Raw genomic sequence first — 16,443 nt, 5'->3', positions numbered from 1 at the left:
TTCGAGTAATTGCAAAGCCCACAGGGTGGTTAAATGGAACACAACGTTTTAAGCCCAATACGGCTAACAAAGTTAAACAAACATCTCTTTGACCCCCCACTTTAGGCCTTTCTAGGATCGCCTAGTTATCTCTAATATTTGTTCAATTAAGACTTTTAAGAGATTGGAGTTACATTTTATTGGTTATTTTATTTCGGTTTAGTTATCTAGATCACCTCAAATTTAAGTAATATAATGGCATTTTGACGTTAAAAAAAAGAGATTCCTTATATATTAAAAGAGAAATATTTGACATTAATATGTTCATACTATGTTCGCCACGTGTCAGTTTCATAGCGATTCAAAAATAAGTACGCTGACGTGTCACATGTAGAGAGTTTCTCAAACCAACTTTACAAATTTATTGTAATGATATTTTCTAAATAAACCTCAACCAAATTGTTGTCTTAATATAATAGTTTTTTGTCAATATAAAATTTACATGCAGGATTTCACGGATTATACAAAAGTTTTACATAGAAATACAATTTGAAAGAAACTAATTGACAGTTCTTCTCAAACTCGATTACGCAATATACTCCAATACTCTTTATCAAATACTAAACTCACATAGAATTTCGATTTGCTAAGATATTACATGACACATTTTATAAAACACACAAGTCAGATATTCTCACATTTTAAAGATGATTAGTTTAGAGTTCCATATCAAAACAACAGAACTTATAAACAAATTTGAGTCAATTAGTAACAGATCATTGCGTATCTCAGATCATTGCATATCTTTTTTTTACTCAATAATTGTTGAAATTGGAATATATTTTTAATGTTTTCTTTCACCATCGACCAAATTTTAGAGAAATTATTTGTCTTAATAATTTTCTTTTCTTTTTCTTCAACTATTATCTAGATTTGATTTGATTTTGAATGCATTTAGAAATTATAATATGAAACTATTGGTTTGACGTCATGACTGTCAAAAACTCATATAACATGAAACCAAACAAATAATAATAGTTTTGGTTTATCGCCTAAAAAAATCAAAAACCTTAAGCATTTTAACCGAACAAACCAAAATAAATATAGATTTAGAATGGTAGTGATATTTTAAGAGATTAAGAATAAAAAAAACAATTTAAAACTGAATTGATATCTAGATTAAAGAGACTTAATGTATTTTATCTAAAAGTAACGAAATTAATAATCTCATCCCGTGCAACGCTCGAATTATTTCGTTGTGGGCACGATCACGTTATAAGATAAACCAGAAATTAGGAATATTTTTTGGCAAGGAACATGGTAGACGTGCAAGGAGGTTATATCTAAGCAAAACGGCTTAGGTACTATTTCGGTAGATATCTAATACTACACATTAGATGTTTTGTCATTTACTTGAAGATGTCTACGAATTGTTTGTTAATTGACTTGTAGACTTCTGCCAGTTGCCAAATCGAAAAATCTGCAACGAGCGTGTATTTACGAAATTCTCTCGATCTTTAATCATTTTTGTTGTAGTTAAATGATAACTACGCGTCCCGCAAGCTGTCATTACTAAAGTTATAAAGATATCTTAGTTAACGACAAATGAATCAGCTGACAAAAAAAAATTACAGATGAAATCTAATATAGTTGCGATCAACTTGATATATGACTGTAGCCTGTAGGAACATTAATTAATATGATACCGTAGAAGTCTCATTCCCTATTAATTAAACTAATTACTAATAGTTGATCCCTTTCATATAAGTGTTCTTGAGGCATTTTCACACGAAATAAGAATCTACATATAGAGTTGCAAAAAAAAAAAAGAATCTACATATATATACACTATCATGCTAAAAAAAAAATATGAAACTGGATTTAACATGATTACCAAAAAAAAAAAATATGAAACTGGAAAATCTTGTTTTGTTCATTAGGTTTAACGAAGTTTAAATTGAGGGTTGTGATAGTGTATTATATGTAGTCAGTAGCATTGCTTTGAAAGTCAACGAGTGAACACGTGAATCCTTTGTGCCTTTTGCATGGCCTGTGACCTTTTCGAGTTTACTCAGTTCAATGTCATAATTAAATAAGTACGGTGTCTCCTTTGTGCTTTTTTAGCTTTTAGTTAAACTAATGTTAAGTCTGCAAGTACTTATAAGTATAATATAAAATGATAATTTTTTTTATAAATCTTATTGGCTAATCTAGTTGGTCCCGGGAAAAATGCACTTAGTACTACAGAGTTAGACTAGTTCGAAAGCATACAAAATTTGAAATAACTTCCGATTAATACCAGGAATAGATCGATCATATGTTACGGTCCATTATGTAAACCAATTGGGCCGAAACTCAAATCCAAACTGGCCAAATAGTTGATAAATTTAGTTCCAAGAGAAAATCAAATTCATGATTGACGTGAGTACACACCAAGCCCCGAGAGATTGTCAATAAGATAAAAATGATAGTTTCCATTAAGATGCAATGAGAAGTTCTTAATAAAATTCAAATTTGTTATTTAATTTAAAAGATATCGACGAGAAGTATATTTAAATCTCATAAATCACGGGAGTTTTGCGGAAGCGCATATCACGATTATAAAATGATATTTTGTCAAAAAGATTATAACGTTGATACTTTTAAGCAAATAGTTGTAGAACATTTATTTATCAATTATCATTACGAAAGTCACTTGAAACTCACGGCTTACATACATAATTGATCATTTGTTTTTTTTACCACTTGGGATATCAAATTGTTTTTCTCTATTTTATCAAAATGTCACATGGTATTGGTGAGTCAACAAATTGCTATTCCCTCCGTTTTTTAATATAAGTCGTTTTACAGCTATGCACGTAGATTAAGAAAACCATTAATTTTTTATATTTTCTAAACAAAAACATCATTAATTATTTACCTAACCACAATTCAACCAATAGAAAAATATAAGATATATTACCATTGGTCATACAATATTAATTATTAATAAATTTTACATAGAAAATCGAAAACGACATATAATTTGGAACAAAAAAAGTTTTTCTAAAACGACTTATAATAAAAAACGGAGGGAGTATGGTCTTTCACATTAAAAGAAAGAGAGAAAATAAAAAAGTTGCTGTGGTTTCCTTATTCCCCACGCTTATTTATTTATTGTGTTGGTCTCCTTATCTGCTTATTTTAGTCACGTGTTACGGCTAAGAGCCACATCATTGCTGACTTCTCTACAATCCATCCGTACATAGATTTTTTTGTCAACGAATCTGTTATCTAACCAGCGATTTAATTGATTAGTCGTTAATCAATTCACCATATATTGAATTCAAACTTCTTTTTCTATTTCAAAAATAGTTCCGTCCACACGAACGCCGCGTACAATCGGTTCTAAATATGGTTTTTTATTTGAACCGTATAAAAAATTTATTACATAAATTGAATGTGAAGATTTTATTTTGAAATTTTATGTTGCGTACCTTCTAGTTGGGTAAGTTGACAATTAAATAGACTTTTTTTTTTTTTGTAACACAATTAAATAGACTTTGTAGGTCAATTTTACAGAGTAGATAGATAAGAAGAAAGACCATTTATACAAACGCACATCCACGTATAATACAAACAACTGTACAATGCAGTCATCTAAAATAACCATACCAATCGTATTCACACGTTGAGTAAAAAGAAAATTAAAAACTGGTTGTGCAATCCCTTTTCTCAACAATAATAACAATAGAAGAAATTTTATCAACGAAAATTCCAGTAACTAAATATATGATCAGTTTGATCACTTTTTACATTTTTCTCTTGATCTTACAAAATTAAGCAATATTGTCTAAATTAACTTGTTTAGGTTAGTCAAAATATTCTGTGACTTTAATAGAAAGGTGCATGCATATCATAAATACGTGTAAGACAAGAGTCAACTAACAAGCTAAGCATACGCGTCAGCAACCGGTTTGAGAAAAGACAAAACCGCAACTGGTTTTTGTCTCTTCCTTTTTGTTCGGCCGGTTCGGTAATATAGCTTACGACTTACGTCCCCATCTTGGTCTATTTATATCCTCTCTGTAACATACTCTGTCTCTACGCGTCCTCTCTCTATCTCTTAGTTGTCAATTACTCTCTCTCAAGCGATCAGAATTCAAGTTTCGTTTTCCGAAGTTTTTAACCTAAAGACTCGAAAGAAAAACTCAAATGGGTCTTTGTGTATCTGTTGGTCGTAGCGACTGCGATTCTTCTCCGGCGGCTAAAATCGTGACGGTTAACGGCGATCTCCGGGAATACAATGTCCCGGTGTTAGCTTCACAGGTTCTTGAAGCTGAATCAATGGCTTCTTCGTCTTCCTCTCGGCCTTCCTCTTATTTTCTATGTAATTCGGATTCTCTCTATTACGATGACTTCATCCCGGCGATAGAGCCGGAGGAGATTCTTCAGGCGGATCAAATCTATTTCGTTCTCCCTGTCTCCAAACGTCAGTACCGTCTCACGGCGTCCGACATGGCGGCTCTCGCGGTGAAAGCCAGCGTCGCGATGGAGAAAGCTGCGAAGAATAAAAATCGCCGTCGCAAGAGCGGGAGGATATCTCCGGTGATGACGTTGAATCAGCCTAACGAACGGCTCGTCGCCGTTAATAGAAGTTCGATGATGATGATGCAAAAGGGAAACCTACCGAATAAAACGACGCAGTTTAAGAGTACTGATACAATCAGTTATTACCGGTCCGGTTCGGTACGGCAATTGAAAAGATATGCGTCTGGGAAAGCTAGGAAGCTTGCGGCTCGGTCGATTAAAAGACTCTCAACAATCCACGAAGAAAACATTTTTTAGTTCTCTAAGAATACCTTTTTTTTTTTGTTACGGAAATTATTGTTATGTTAAATGTTTGAAATTTTTTTACAAAAAAAAAAGAAAATGTTTGAAATTTTAAAAAAAAAACTCTCTGTAAATTACAGTGTTCACTTTATTTCTGTGATATTATATTTTCCCGTTTTGTTATGTCATGTATAATAATATATGCGCACTAGCTTATAAGCTATAAATCAAGTACGTATCAAACATTCACACTGTGGGACTTTCATGAAGATACAACATGCATATATTTAAACATACTTTGAGTTAATTAACTTTATTGTTCGTATCTTCAAAATGATATGAACTAATGTAAAGTTTGTTCAATGATATTTACTCTTCCTTGGTCAAAATTTGATAAATGCATATTATATTATACACACTGGTATTTCGGATACTGTTAGTTTAATTTTTCAAAATTTTGAAAATATAGTTGCTTTGGTTATAGTCAATTTAAATGGTTCGTACTTGATCAGTAATTTTTCTGAATATGTAAGATATGATTAGATTCTGCCGAACATTTGATAAGTTTGGTCCGTAGCCCACCAGTCATCAGTCTCACCGGTTTGATGTTTGATTCTATGTTTAAAGCAGTATAGACAAAAAAAAACTATTTATTTATTTGAGGGATGAAATATGGTAAGTCCAGTCTCCTCTTTAGCATAGTCCTTGAAAATTACTAGACATGGAACTATAGAGAAAAAATCAGTTGCAAAAAAAAAAAAAAAAAAAAACTATAGAGAAAGATAATCAAAACCAAACAAAAGACTTGGAGAGAAAGTTGGAATTTTAATGCAAAGGGTTTGTGTGGTTGGAAAAAGACAAGATGTAAACAGCCAATGGTATTTAACTTGATAAAGTCCAAGTTTAATCAAATTAAGCTTTAGACTTTTGATTTTTTTTGTTCAGTCTTTTTGTACCTTTCTACTTAAGGAAAACCAATATTATAGACCAAATCCTGTGATGCATAAACTTATATTTTTTGTCAACATGCATAAACTTATACTTAGTTAACAAACAGATTTTCTTTAATATTTACTTAAGAAAAACCAATATTACATGACCAAGCTCGGTTACCTAATCGGTTACTTGTTTACTAAACCTGATCTAAGAAGTTCAGTTTGAAAATGGACGATTTGCGTACGTTAATCGTGATGGGAAACGGTCAAATTCTCCCCGCCTGCACCGTTTCGATACGTATTAAAAAAAAATTTAAAATAATTTGATTCACTATCTGATCCGCAAGGATAAATACTATACCATCATGGGTTTCATCTACATTTGTGGATAATATGCATGATTTAGAGATAATATTAATAACTATAAAAATAACCATTTTATTTTAAAATCATAAAATTATATATATATATATATATATAATCTATAATTATTTTAGAAGAAGATCATTTTTCTTTAAAAACGATTTCTTTAATTTACGGATTTGCGGATATATACGATTCAAATTTGAGTGATCTATGCCTCGCATAGAACAAATTTAATCCACATTTACATTTATAATTCAAATTTTTTAAGTTGGACGACTTGTACCACTCTGTCGCATATAAAAAGAAAACAGGAACCATTGTTATAATATTGTTTTTTACTCTAAATATAGAGTAAAGTAATAATATTTGTCTATGTTCCACTCTATTATAGAGTGAACTACTAGAACAAATCCAATTATATAATAAAGTTACTTTCTTTTAAGTAAAATGTAGAGATAATTTTTATGTACTATGGGATGGTCCTAAACCATGTCTTCCATATAATTTGTTTTCACTCAGCCAAGTAATCTGCAACCAAAACTCATCTCCTTTTCCCGTGTGACTCATTGGTCTCAATCTCATAACACATCCAAAATATAGCTATTGAAAAGTCTCGGGGCAAATCTCCAAAATAGCATCTTTTTAAGTTTATATCACAAAAATAGCACTCAAAAACTAAAATGACCAAAATAGCATTTTATGTTTTGAAAAATTTAAATTTTTTTATTTTCAAAATTTGAAATCTTATCCCCAAAACCCCACTTCTTAACTCTAAACCCTAAAACCTAAATTCTAAACCCTAAACCCTAAATTCTAAACCCTAAACCCCACCCCTTGAGTGGTATTTTTGTGATTTTTGGACTTGAGTGCTAGTTTGGGAACAAAAACTTGATTTAGTGCTATTTTGATCTTTTTCTCAAAGTCTCGTCGTGAATTTAATAAATACGATAAAAAGTCTATATTAAAAAAACTGGAAATTGTGTGAACCCTAAGATTCGATTTATTCTATTGGACCAAGAAATGGGAATGTTCCAATTCTTTTCTTTTATGGCCGACAAGTATCCGACAGTAACATGTTTGTATCTGGCGGCAACAATATTAACCTTATCTTATTTGAAATAGATATTTTCACTTTAATTACCGTTATAAACTAAAATTTTATTTTAAATTTCAATGTAAAATTTATTAATAATATTTTTGAGTTTATTTTTCTGTTAGTTGAAATATGATTATGTGTATGGATAATGATATTTTTATTTTAAAAATATACAAAATTAAATATTTTCTTAATATATGTGAATAAACTTAAAACGATAACTAAAATAAAATGAACGGAATATATGTCAATGTAAACCTTCTTATTTAGCTGGTTAAGTATAAGATTTATATTTTACTTAATTCTTAAATTGACTTCATTTTCTTTCTGAGTTCTACTTGACATGTACTGTTTTTTTATCCAGTAAATGAAAACTCAATCCGGAAAATAAAAACTTAAGTCCACCTGAGTCGATTTTCTTTAAAAATGATTTTTTTTTGGAATGACTATGTAATTTTAGATCTATAAGCTCGTATCTTCTTATAAAGTGAAATCTAAACTCTTTTAAATTCACTATTTTGTAGAGAGAGAAACTTTTCTAATGAAATTGAATCTATAATTTCTTATACATCTAAGATTAGATAATCTAAGAGTTTAATGAACTGTAATATATATCTCATTTATTCATTCAAAACAAATACAAAGTAGTATAAAGTATGTCGTCCTTGGCGTAATAGACGACTAGCATCCAGTTAAAGGCAAATTACATCATATATAGGCTAAGGTTTAGTTTCTTGGAATGATTGCTAGGCATTTCTTAGATGATATCTAAATCAAGTCCATACGGATGCATATTCATATTTAGATCATTATCCTACATAGGCTAAGGTTTAGTTTGTGAATTTGGTGTGATTTTAAACCAAAATCTTAAATATCATACTATAACAAAATTTCAACGCTCTGACTGAATAATTAAATAACTAATAAAAGTGAAAAGAAAGGTAACTCGTTTTTGTTTCTTTCACCATCAGATCGGACCGTCGATATGTTGTTGGTATGGTAATGTTTAAAATAAATATTTGAGAAATTATTGATGTTTTTTTTTTTTTTTCAATCAGTGTCACAATAACCAAAACGTTTTTAATATGTTTAAAAAAAATTAGGGATGTCTAAACCGAAGTCCAACTACTCTGTTTTACGCATACCGACGACTAGTTTGACTTTAGGTTTTCCGAGAAACCTAAACCTTTGTTCTACTCTCTCCATTCTTAAAAGATAGAATTTTTAAAATTTTTACATATACTAGAGATTTTTTCCGCGCTTCGCGCGGATTGTGTCTTATAAATTTATTTTATTTATAATATTATTTGTCGGTTTGTTTTTTTTACATTAATTTTTTGTTTTTCTAATGTTAGTTTTTCTTAATTTAAATTTATATGTTTATAGTTTTTCATTTTTCTCGTTGTAGATGGAGAATTATCTTTTTAATTGATGGTTTTTGTATGTGACATAAACTTTTTGAAATTTTAAAATAATGTTATATATAGTACAATTAACACATTAAAGAAGAGAAACATATTTAAGCACATTTTACACATGTTTTATATACATAATTTTAAACATTATATATATATTATAAGTTTGAAACATGTAAATGTTTTCTAAAGTTAAATACTTATTCTGAGTTTATATAACTTATCGAAAGTTTTATCTTTTTTAAAATTTAAATCACAGAAAAAAAATCAAAAAGTCAGTATAGATGAATTTTTTGGGCTTTTAAATCAACACTGAAAATTTACATGAATCATATAACAACAGTTTTATAAACAACTCGATAAAATTTGATCGAACCAAAGATTTTCACACAATATGTTCTTTCTTCTTCAAATTGCGAAGAGCCTATAGGCACAAGAAAAAAATCATAATTTTTGTTTTCACTTATATAACATTTTTTTTCCTTTACACACGAAATTTATTATACTGCTATAAGCAATTGAGAACTTTATTCATATAAGATTCACATCTATGCATTTTGACAAAGAAGAATTTTAGCCATCTTTAGTTTCATAATGAATCAACTTCACTCATATGCACTATATTTTCTCTATGATTCAAATCTTACAATTTTAATATATGTGCAGATTTCCATGTGAAAAAACACGCACGCCATCTATCGTTCAACCTATTACTTTTTCCAAAGTAAACACTATAATCCTCGTTTGGTTAGCTCCACAAACTAATCTCTTTGATCAGTGTAACCTTTCAGAAAATGTTAACATCTTTCAAAAAAAAACAACAAATATTGACTTATTTATATGAATATATATTATTTTAAATCATTATAATGGATGAAGAAAGCACCATAATTTGTACAACTAATTTTCTTAGATTCACTTCATCATACTCACCATTTTACCATTTTAATTACATAATTTTATATGAACTTCTTCACCTTTCCCGATTATTTTCTCTTTATTTATAACTACAATATAAAGTTATAAACTATATATATATTATAAATTAATAATTTATTTACTCTTAAAGTCTAATGATTAAAAATATAACATAATTCAATATAGATATATGATTCTATTAATAAATTAGCAGTTACAAATTTGAATTTTTTAGAAATATCAAAAGTTTTATGTTAGTTAATTATCTTCTAAATGACATTTATTTTTAATTCTTTGTGGATGAGAATATTTTGGCTGAGGTGGATAGTCTCAAAAGCCTTGAATTTAGTCTCTTTTATATAGTAGGATTAAAAAACGTATGAAATCAGTATAATAAATTTATCGTTTTCTGTAGTTTTCAATTTTCAACAACTTTAACTAATAGTAATCTAATAAAACCAATTAATTTTCTTAAAGTTTATAATTTTTTTATAAAAAATATAGAATATACATCTTTTTGAAACAAATGTTTTTTTCCAAAACATGGATCATTTAGAAACAGAGGGAATATATTTTTTTTTTTTTGTCATCCCTTTGTTCTATTCTATCTTGTGTAGCTAAACAAATAACAACTTAATTCTTAGCATGACTCAAATCCAATACTAACAGGTTTGCACCTTAGTCCATTTTTTTCTCTTACCTACCACTGCTTGATTTTCGTTTTCAATATGTTAATTTGCCAGTTATACATGTTCAGTTGCTGGTCGGATTACTACTTCGTTAGCATTATCTGATACAGTATATTTAAAATAAGTTGTTTGAGTTGAATCAGTTTAATTGATTTTTTAAATTCGATGTAAATTTATACTTCTAGTAAGTTGGTTGTTTTGAATTGTAGATAGGAAATAAACGCGAATTTGACTTTTGATTTTTTGTTCATAATCCATAGATTAGAGTGATTGGAATTTGGAATCGTTTAATTAGTAAGCTTGCTTGGCACATTTTCGGCTCTTGCTTGCATGAGAATCACAAAGTGGCCTCTCTACACTATCAGCCCATTTATTTTTTTGAACAACCACTATCAGTCCATTAAAATAGATTCTTAACCCGTTTTTAGTTTCGCTCTCGAGGAGCGCTAGTTGTTAAACACTTTCTCCTCCAAATTAAAATAATTTCATAACGTAGTTAAATTTTACTTTAGTTCTACACTATTTTAAAATAAAAACTAGAAATAAAATATAATATATTCCTATTTTTTTTTTTTGTCATCCCTTTGTTCTATTCTATCTTGTGTAGCTAAACAAATAACAACTTAATTCTTAGCATGACTCAAATCCAATACTAACAGGTTTGCACCTTAGTCCATTTTTTTCTCTTACCTACCACTGCTTGATTTTCGTTTTCAATATGTTAATTTGCCAGTTATACATGTTCAGTTGCTGGTCGGATTACTACTTCGTTAGCATTATCTGATACAGTATATTTAAAATAAGTTGTTTAAGTTGAATCAGTTTAATTGATTTTTTAAATTCGATGTAAATTTATACTTCTAGTAAGTTGGTTGTTTTGAATTGTAGATAGGAAATAAACGCGAATTTGACTTTTGATTTTTTGTTCATAATCCATAGATTAGAGTGATTGGAATTTGGAATCGTTTAATTAGTAAGCTTGCTTGGCACATTTTCGGTTCTTGCTTGCATGAGAATCACAAAGTGGCCTCTCTACACTATCAGCCCATTTATTTTTTTGAACAACCACTATCAGTCCATTAAAATAGATTCTTAACCCGTTTTTAGTTTCGCTCTCGAGGAGCGCTAGTTGTTAAACACTTTCTCCTCCAAATTAAAATAATTTCATAATGTAGTTAAATTTTACTTTAGTTCTACACTATTTTAAAATAAAAACTAGAAATAAAATATAATATATTCCTATATTTATAGAGATATATATATATATATTCTATTTTCATAAAAAAATAGAGTTTCAAGTAACTTCTCTATGTATTATATTCATATATATTCATATATATATATATATATAGGAATATATATATTTCTTTCTTTCTTTCTTTTGTTTTAAAAATAGAATAATTTGGAAATGCTCTTATAGTTTGTCCTAGGTAGACTGGAAAATTCCGGGTGAGGTAAAACAACTTTCACAGGAAACAAAAAAGGTTCATTTTATTACAAGCTAAATATAATAAATTATCTGCAGCTCATAGCCTCATACACACGTATTTGAATCAAGTTATGACAATTCACACAGTACCGATGCATGAGTATGAACATTGGAATATTAAATTTCCTCGCTTTGATATGAATATATATGCTCTTTTATCATTTCTTTGATTGTTATAAAGATTTCATGTAACTGCATCATATATGATTCATATACTTTGTAAGCAAATGGGAGTAATCTGCGCGCATATTTGGACAACGCTTATCATGTAGTAAACAAAGTATTAAATAAACTGCATATCTAATGTAAACTGCATATCTGCTATAATTTACATTATATCTAATGTATTTTTACTATTTTTATTTCTAAATTAGAAGAATTCTATAGTAAAATTGAGATATATTCCAATGTATTCTTCTAGAATAATAATATTTAAATACATAATAAAAATAGAGAAATACTATTTTTTACTTTATAAATAGAAAAAAAATAACAATTTTTATTATAAAAAAAGAAATGAAATTGGGTTGAAATACTTTTAATTCTAATTGCTATTATAGAAATAAAAATAACAACGAATTAGAGATTCTCTAAAGAGAATAACAACTCACGATATGGTCATTGGAATATGCATGCTTATTCTCCGGTCATCTCACGCTCAATACCTTCATTGCCATGTTACTTTTATGTATACAATCACCATTACTAGATCATCTTTTTCTCAACTCCAAAAAATAACCAAATAAAGCAAAACTTGTTCTTTGGGAAATTCATTTATATTATATGCTGTTTAAAAGGTGGTATATGGTACATATTGACATATCACAATTAATTTACAAATGCACATAACCTAGCGATAAAATACAATCGTTGCTTCCCTTATTACATAACTTCAAATTCACAACTGGATATATCTAACAGCGTATGTATACTATACATCCACTTCAAAACATAATTTAAATTAGTCTACTGAGAAAGGCACATATTAGAAAGAAAAAAAAACTTATAATATGCATATTTTTAGCATATTTCCATAGTAAAAAAATAGCATTATTAAAGAAATGAAAGAAAATTACAGAAGCAGATACAACAAACAAAACAGTTCAAGAAAATCACAAACGCATCGACCTGGTCCTACATTACATTACAAGTGAGCCCATGTCTTGTTAGTCCAGCCAATTACATCACCTCCCTCTATTCCCTTCTTATCAACATCATTTATAGTTTCCATAATTTAGGATATCTAGTTTCCCAATTACATTAAACGTGACACTTAATTCAGCTAAGTTTACACCCGTTTGGTGAACAAACTAAGGAGGAGCAATAAATCAGTTACTCGAAAACAGAAACGATGAAAGCACACACGTGTAATATGTATTCTCTATCCATTATTATATCACTTTATAAAGTGATAAGTTAACCCAAATAAAATAATAAGTTAATACAATTAAAAAAAATATTTAATCCATTTACGCCTCAGACCTATATATACGTATATCATCAAACTTCCTTTCATTTCTCTACATCAAACTCATTCTCTTCTTATATTATATACTTTACACCATCAAAGTACCAACAATATGAGAACGATGGCAGACTTGGGAAGAGAAAGAAGCAGCCATCTACGAGTCATTAACTCTCCGACCAACGTTGACTGTGCCCGTGAAGTCCGTCTCCGACTAACCCTACGGTCCCTCATCGAGTGCTTACTCCCATACTGTTGCACTTACCAATCTCCTCCCTCCGACCAAGACGACACCGTCTCTTCCTCTTCCTCCGACAAAACCGGTGCAGTTATTACCGGAACTTTCTTCGGCCACCGTCATGGCCACGTCAGCTTTTGCCTCCAAGACGACACTCATCCGTTCTCTCAGCCGCCTCTCCTCCTACTCGAGCTAGCCGTTCCCACGGCGGCTCTAGCTCGTGAGATGGAGGAGGGCTTTCTCCGAATCGCTCTCCGGAGCAAAAGCAACCGCCGGTCTGATATCTTAGACGTGCCGGTTTGGTCTATGTACTGCAACGGAAGGAAAGTTGGGTTCGCCGTGAAGAGAGAGATAACTGAAAACGACGTCATGTTTCTTCGGATGATGAAGTCTGTTTCCGTTGGCGCAGGGGTGGTTCCAAACGGCGAGACGTTGTATTTGAGGGCGAAGTTTGAGCGAGTCACGGGGTCTAGCGACTCGGAAGCGTTTCATATGGTTAACCCAGAGGGTAGCTATGGACAGGAGCTTAGCATTTTTCTTTTGAGATCGTGATATACTTGTTAACTTGTGATTATGAAAAAATCTAGTTCTTATGATGTGTTTTTTTTTTTTTTGATGATGTGTTATTTAGTGTTCGGTTTTGTGTATATTTTACAACTTTGGTTTAGTTACAAATAGTGTTTACTGTTTACGGATGTTATTATAGTTTATATATTAGGGTGGTATATTGTAACAGTGTGTGGAATATCCTCAGATAATTTTAGATAATGGTGGAATAAGTTTATAGATCCCGATTCTACGAAATTAACAGCATATCAAAACTAAATAAAAATAAAAATTAATTACTTAACTAAAATGTAATATTTAAAACTCCACTAATCATTATTGATATATGTGATAATTTTTTCTCATGAATCTTTTAGGTATTTTAGTTCTCTCTTTTATTTTTCATTTTATATTTTCATTTATTGATGAAAATATCTACAAGGGGTTTACCTATGGTGCGGTATAAGTATAACAAGGTAGTTATGTAGTATCACCTAATAATTCATCCGTATTATCATTTGCGATAAGGATCACAAATATAAATCATCGATCAATATTATGAATATTGATTGTTACTAGGGAGATGATGATATTGGGTTTAGTGTGTCGTTGCTTTTGACTCCTTTCCTGCCATCTTGCTTTTGTAATCTCTTTGAAAGCTGAGAATCATTTAGGGGCCACTGGCGCGTGGAAAGCACGAACATGCACGTGCGTTGAAGATAAGCTGATCAAACGCGATTGCTGAAAGCAATGCCCGACCAAACAACAACCACATGACAGAAGAATCTGGCTTAGCTTCGATGTCTACTTTGTTACCGAACCAGAGCATCGTTCCTTCTTCACCTCTAGTTTTTCATGATAATAGAGATTTTGCCTCACTCAAGTTCATTATTTTTTCGTTTATTTCTCTTTAACTATTCTTATTTGACCTCCGTATTAGTGATGAGCCTAACTCACACCCGAAAGATAGTGATGGGCCTAACTCATACCCAAAAGCTAGCTCAAGAGTGGAGAATTTTCCATACATATATATATGCCCAAAAACCACACATCTTTAACGATGTGGGACTCTAATACTCCTTATTATATTTTAAAATGCATAGATATGATGGCCTGATTATGAAATGATTTGTTTTAAAAGTTGAAACCAAGTTTCGACCAATCTTTAGCGTATTTTTAAATAGTTGGCATTTTTGTTTGCTTTTTTGAAAGAGAGATTTATTAGTACACGCGAGGAAAATATTTACTCCTACAAAAAAAGAAACCTTGCCGTCACAATGTTTAATTAACTTCAAAATCTCAAAATATAGTACTCCATATATTTACATAGAATTTAGCTAAGCAATTAGAAAATTTTAAAATTTAAACAAGATCCGTTGATATTACTTTGTAAATTTTGTTACTCTAGCTAGATAGGACAACCTAAATTTATGATACAGTATTTGCAGGCAGTATACAGTATGCAGCCTAAATTTATGGATATTTCGTGGTTCTATGTCACGAGGATCCATTCTTGTGGTATCATTACAAAATTAATATACACATATATACGTGATGATAATTGATATTGTAAAGATAAACCTATAAGATCCGCTTACAAAAAAATTATTTAAGATATTTATGATGGTTAACTGTAATTGACGTCTCAGTTCAAAAATTATATATGCTTGAGTTTTCCAATCCTAAAACTTGTCATGCAACCACTAGACCATCATGATGTAGTTATATATGCATCCATGTCACGTAAAATGACAGATGCATGCAGAAATCGTGACATCCAGCAAAGGTTCTGAGGCTCTGATTGATATGTTTTTTTGCCCCCTTTGGTTCTCTCGTGATTTTTCATCCTCTCCTTCTCAATTATAGATCATATAAATCTTATAAATATACATTTATAGCAGTTGAAAACAAGAGAAGTAGATATGGAGATGCACACGAGGTTAAGTTTTAACTCTAAATCATTGACACAATGGCTCCACCACCATTCCCTCTTAGTATGGTCTCACGTGCACTCTCAACCCCATGGTTCCCTCTTTTTAAATGGTATTTATATAAAAAAAGTTTTGCTCGTGGTTCTTTGAGATCAATCCAAAAAGATATCAGAACAAAATTTATATTGTTCATCGTTAAGGGCACTACTCATGATAATGTTAGCAAATTAAAAATCAATTTATAGACCAAATAGTCCTCTAAAACTTTATATGCATATTCATATTTTAGTAACTTCACAAGAAACTTTTGATTTGCTAATTGCAAGTATGGTGTCAGAGAAAGAGAGGCCAGACTGGTTGATAAAAGCCCAAATTAGATAAACGGGCTGATGTTTAGTAGGATTGAAACAGTTGGGCCCATTTTGTGTTTGCTGTTTTTAAATATCAATGTTTTTGCTTTGTCTGTTGTTAACACACATCCTGACATCCTGTTATCTATGTTTAAGAAAAAGCCAAAAAGGAAAAAAAAAGTTATTATAACTAAAATATTATAGTGAATGGTTA

At 30.3% G+C, this 16,443-nt stretch overlaps 2 protein-coding genes across 2 annotated transcripts; both read left to right on the top strand.

The window, feature by feature from the left end:
- The first annotated feature begins 4,042 nt into the window (after positions 1–4,042).
- Positions 4,043–4,974, top strand: LOC106356947. Its single transcript, XM_013796655.3, has one exon. It carries the CDS (start codon positions 4,174–4,176, stop codon positions 4,804–4,806), a length of 633 nt encoding a protein of 210 aa, XP_013652109.1. The 5' UTR covers positions 4,043–4,173; the 3' UTR covers positions 4,807–4,974.
- Positions 4,975–13,072: 8,098 nt separating this feature from the next.
- On the top strand, positions 13,073–14,190 carry LOC106356946 (protein MIZU-KUSSEI 1-like). The gene has a single exon (XM_013796654.3). The coding sequence runs from the start codon at positions 13,280–13,282 to the stop codon at positions 13,952–13,954; it is 675 nt and encodes a 224-aa protein (XP_013652108.1). The 5' UTR covers positions 13,073–13,279; the 3' UTR covers positions 13,955–14,190.
- The last annotated feature ends 2,253 nt before the right edge of the window (positions 14,191–16,443 follow it).

This window comes from Brassica napus, chromosome A7, assembly GCF_020379485.1.
Source record: "Brassica napus cultivar Da-Ae chromosome A7, Da-Ae, whole genome shotgun sequence".
NCBI lineage: Eukaryota > Viridiplantae > Streptophyta > Magnoliopsida > Brassicales > Brassicaceae > Brassica > Brassica napus.
The sequence above is the reverse complement of the archived record's forward strand: the minus strand, read 5'-3'. Positions and strand labels throughout refer to the sequence as shown.

What these genes read in the sequence shown, in the direction of transcription:
- LOC106356947 (XM_013796655.3), top strand. Translation starts at nt 4,174, where the DNA reads ATGGGTCTTTGTGTATCTGTTGGTCGTAGCGACTGCGATTCTTCTCCG.
- LOC106356946 (XM_013796654.3), top strand. Translation starts at nt 13,280, where the DNA reads ATGAGAACGATGGCAGACTTGGGAAGAGAAAGAAGCAGCCATCTACGA.